Raw genomic sequence first — 3,313 nt, forward strand, 5'->3', positions numbered from 1 at the left:
CTACAAACTAAAAACAAAGATAAACAAAATGTATAAAGAAGAGTCCAACTAAAAGTACGGAATCTATCATCCAAAACATCTAAAAATATCCATAAGCATCAAAATATCTAAAATCCAAAATAAGCAATAAAAGTATCCAAAGCAAACTAGAAATGCATCAAAATATATACAAAGATGTGCAAAATGAAATAACTAGGCCGAAAAGTTCACTGGTTCCCAAATAGTGCTACCGCTGCCCTCCCCACACTTAAAACCAAGCATCGTCCTCGATGCTAAACCGGAGGATCAGTGGGAGGTACAACGATAGGCTCTGGCTCTGACTGTGGCTGAGGCTGTGGGACCGGCTCCTCCTGAGTCTGTGGCGGCTCTGTAGTGTCAGGGGCATCCTGCTGAGCCGGTGCCTCCGCGTCCTCCTCCTGATGATCCTGCTCATTGGAGGTCGGAGAGTCTGGGAGCGGAGGTAACTCAGCGCCAAGGGAGATGAGTGCCTGATCCATCCGATCCAGTCGGCGTCTGACATGAAGCCTCTCGCGCTCCAAGAACCGAAACAGACGCTGAACCAGTAGGTAAGTGGGCTCGGGTGCTGAAGGAGGTGGGGCTGCAGTCGAAGGAGATGGTAGAGCAATCATGATGTTGCACTGAATATGCAAAAGTGAACAAGTAAACCAAAAAATGCAAGCTTCATTAAAGTCAACAACTCATATTCAAAAGGCAATAATATCATCATATTTTTGAAAGAATTGTTAAAGAGGGTTAAAAGTGAGTGGAAGTAAAACGGTTAAAGAAATTAGTAAGTTAGAAAAGTGGATTAGCGATACGATGATATATAGGCTCAACTGAACGAGAAGTTGCGGTTCATGTTCACAATGATTGTGCGAATCCGGGAAGTCAAAAAGGAAACAGAAATTTGCCCAAAACTGAAATAAAGATCAAAATGAAACTAATATCCTTGAAAATCGGGCAGCATTCCGGCTTAAAATTGGGCGTTCCCGGATAGCAAAATAGCACAATTAGCACAAAAAAATAACATCAATCATGCACAGCAGCAAACAGATATTATCTGGCAACACATATTGCATGGAATATCAACCCAAAACCAACACACCGAACCCAAGGAAGCAAGCAGCAGATATGCACATACGGAGCAATTATCAGGCCTAGAATCCTCTATCCAGCCCTAGCTACCTAACAGTAATTATATCTAGCTATCCTAACATACAAAATTTGAATTTAGCTAACTAATATGCAATTCCAGGAACTAACGTAAATGAACAAATAAAAAGGAAAAAAAAAGAAAAAGAAATAACAGAAATGGAGCAAGAACCTGGGAGCCGGAAAAAACTGAGAATGGAAAGGGGGACGACGATAAGGCAGGGGCAGCAGAGACAGGAACTGGCACCGCCGTGAACGGTGGCGGTGAGGACGGCTGGCGCGGTGGTTTGGCCGGAGGGATGAGAAACTGAGGGGAGGAGGGAGGGTGATGGTGAGAGAGGAGAAGGATAGGAGGATGTGCAGGAAGAACAGAGAGGGGGGAAGCCGCCGGCAGTGATGACGGGGTGGCGGCGGAGGGAAGGGTGAGATGGGTGAGAGGAGTGAGAGGGAGAGAGAGAGAACGGGTGGTGGTGAGAGGGAAAGGGAATTGATGGCCAAGGACGGTGACGGAGGTAGGTCTTGCGGCGGCGACCGGCGCTGCTGCTGCGACGGCAGTTGGGGGAGAGAAGAAGAAGAAGAGGGTGGAGGTTGGGGAAAGGGTTGCGCGACTGCGCAGTGTGCTTTGCGAGCTAGGGTTATCCCTATTTTTGAATCGGCGCGCGCGCGCACCTTGCGCGTCCGCGTCCATTGAGAGGACGTGGACCCTACGCGTGCGCGTACAACGCGCTCAAGCGGGGATGAGCAAAATAGGAAAGGACGCGTGCGCGTACCGTGCGCGCACGCGTGCATGGAGTTGGGCTAGGGGCTTAGAGTTGGCCCAACCCAGGCCTAACTCTCTGGAGAATGGCCTGAAGGTTGCGCTACTAATGGGAGGTGGTTCAATTTTGGATAGAAATTCATTGATGAATAGATCCATTTCTTGGTCAACCTCTTCATATTCTTCAATTTCGATATACACCATGTCAACGTTTTTCTCTTGGTAGCTCTCTTTCTCATTGCTCACCAAGGGTATGGGAGGTTGTGCACACTCTTTTATACTTTCAACTCTATGTCCAATGGAAGAGGATTCCATTATAGAGAGAAATTCATCCATGATTGAATCCATTTCTGGATAAACCTCTTCCAAGTTTCCAGCGATGATATGTCTTGGAGATTGCGCACCTTCTTCAACTTCAATATCAAGCTCCTTGGAAGAGTGCTCCATGAGACTACATTCCCTTGGACTTTCAACATCTCCTAAATCTTCAACCACTTCTTCCTTTTCTTCAATGATTATAGGTTCCTCTAGTTGTTCCAATACAAAATTTGACTCCTCATTCTCCACCGAATTTTCCAATTTCACCTTCATACTTTGCTCTTCTTTTGACTTTTTACATGTGGTCACGGAAGTACCTTGAGTATTCAAGCATTGATGGGCTAAAGTGTGTACTACCTTAGTCAAGTTGGTCACGAACTCAAGTGTATCCCGTTTCATGGCCTCTTGTCCTTGAAGTAACAAAGTGAGAGAATCGTCCATTGGGGCTTGTGGTGGGTAGGAAGGTTCGTTGTATTGGAGAGAGAGTTCATAATAGGAAGGTGGTTCTTTTTGGTAAGGTTGTGGAGATTGCGTGTATTGAGGTGGTTCTTGGTAGTGATCTTGATAGGGTGGTGGTTCTAAGGGTTCTTGCTCATAATGATCACAAGGATGTGGTATGGGTGATTGGTTATATGATGGATAAGGGTCACATAAAGGTACTTGGTAGAAAGGGGCTTGTGAGTATGGTTGAGCATCATGTTGAGGATAAGATTCATAGGCATATGGTGGTGGTTGATTGTCATAAAAGGAGTCACCATAGCCATTGAATTGACATGCATTAGGATGAGAATTATACCTATAAGTGTCCGGAGGTTGATGCCAATAGGAGTGATCAATTCCTTGAGGCTCCTCCCATCTTGGAGTGTTCCATCCTTGGTACATGTTAGCATTGAAGTTCACATTCCCTACAACACAATTAGAGCCAAACTCATAGCCAAAGTGAGAATTCATTATGGAAGAACAAAATAAGACTAACAAAATCTAGTAAACAAGCAAAAGACAAACTATTTACACTATTCACATATGTACAATAACCAATAACATAACACCATTGCAAATCCCCGGCAACGGCGCCATTTTGACGAA

At 45.1% G+C, this 3,313-nt stretch overlaps 1 protein-coding gene across 1 annotated transcript; it reads right to left on the reverse strand.

The window, feature by feature from the left end:
- LOC107607124 (proline-rich receptor-like protein kinase PERK2) lies at positions 273–1,840 on the reverse strand. The gene is made up of 2 exons (XM_016309106.1): positions 1,325–1,840; positions 273–638 (listed from the first exon to the last, which is right to left on the reverse strand). Exons 1-2 carry the CDS (start codon positions 1,838–1,840, stop codon positions 273–275), a joined length of 882 nt encoding a protein of 293 aa, XP_016164592.1.

The sequence above is a fragment of the Arachis ipaensis genome, chromosome B07 (assembly GCF_000816755.2).
Source record: "Arachis ipaensis cultivar K30076 chromosome B07, Araip1.1, whole genome shotgun sequence".
NCBI lineage: Eukaryota > Viridiplantae > Streptophyta > Magnoliopsida > Fabales > Fabaceae > Arachis > Arachis ipaensis.

Coding starts and splice junctions, on each gene's coding strand:
- LOC107607124 (XM_016309106.1), bottom strand. CDS start 1,840: ATGGACGCGGACGCGCAAGGTGCGCGCGCGCGCCGATTCAAAAATAGG. Junction 639..1,324: donor CAGTTTTTTCCGGCTCCCAG/GTTCTTGCTCCA, acceptor TTGCATATTCAG/TGCAACATCATGATTGCTCT.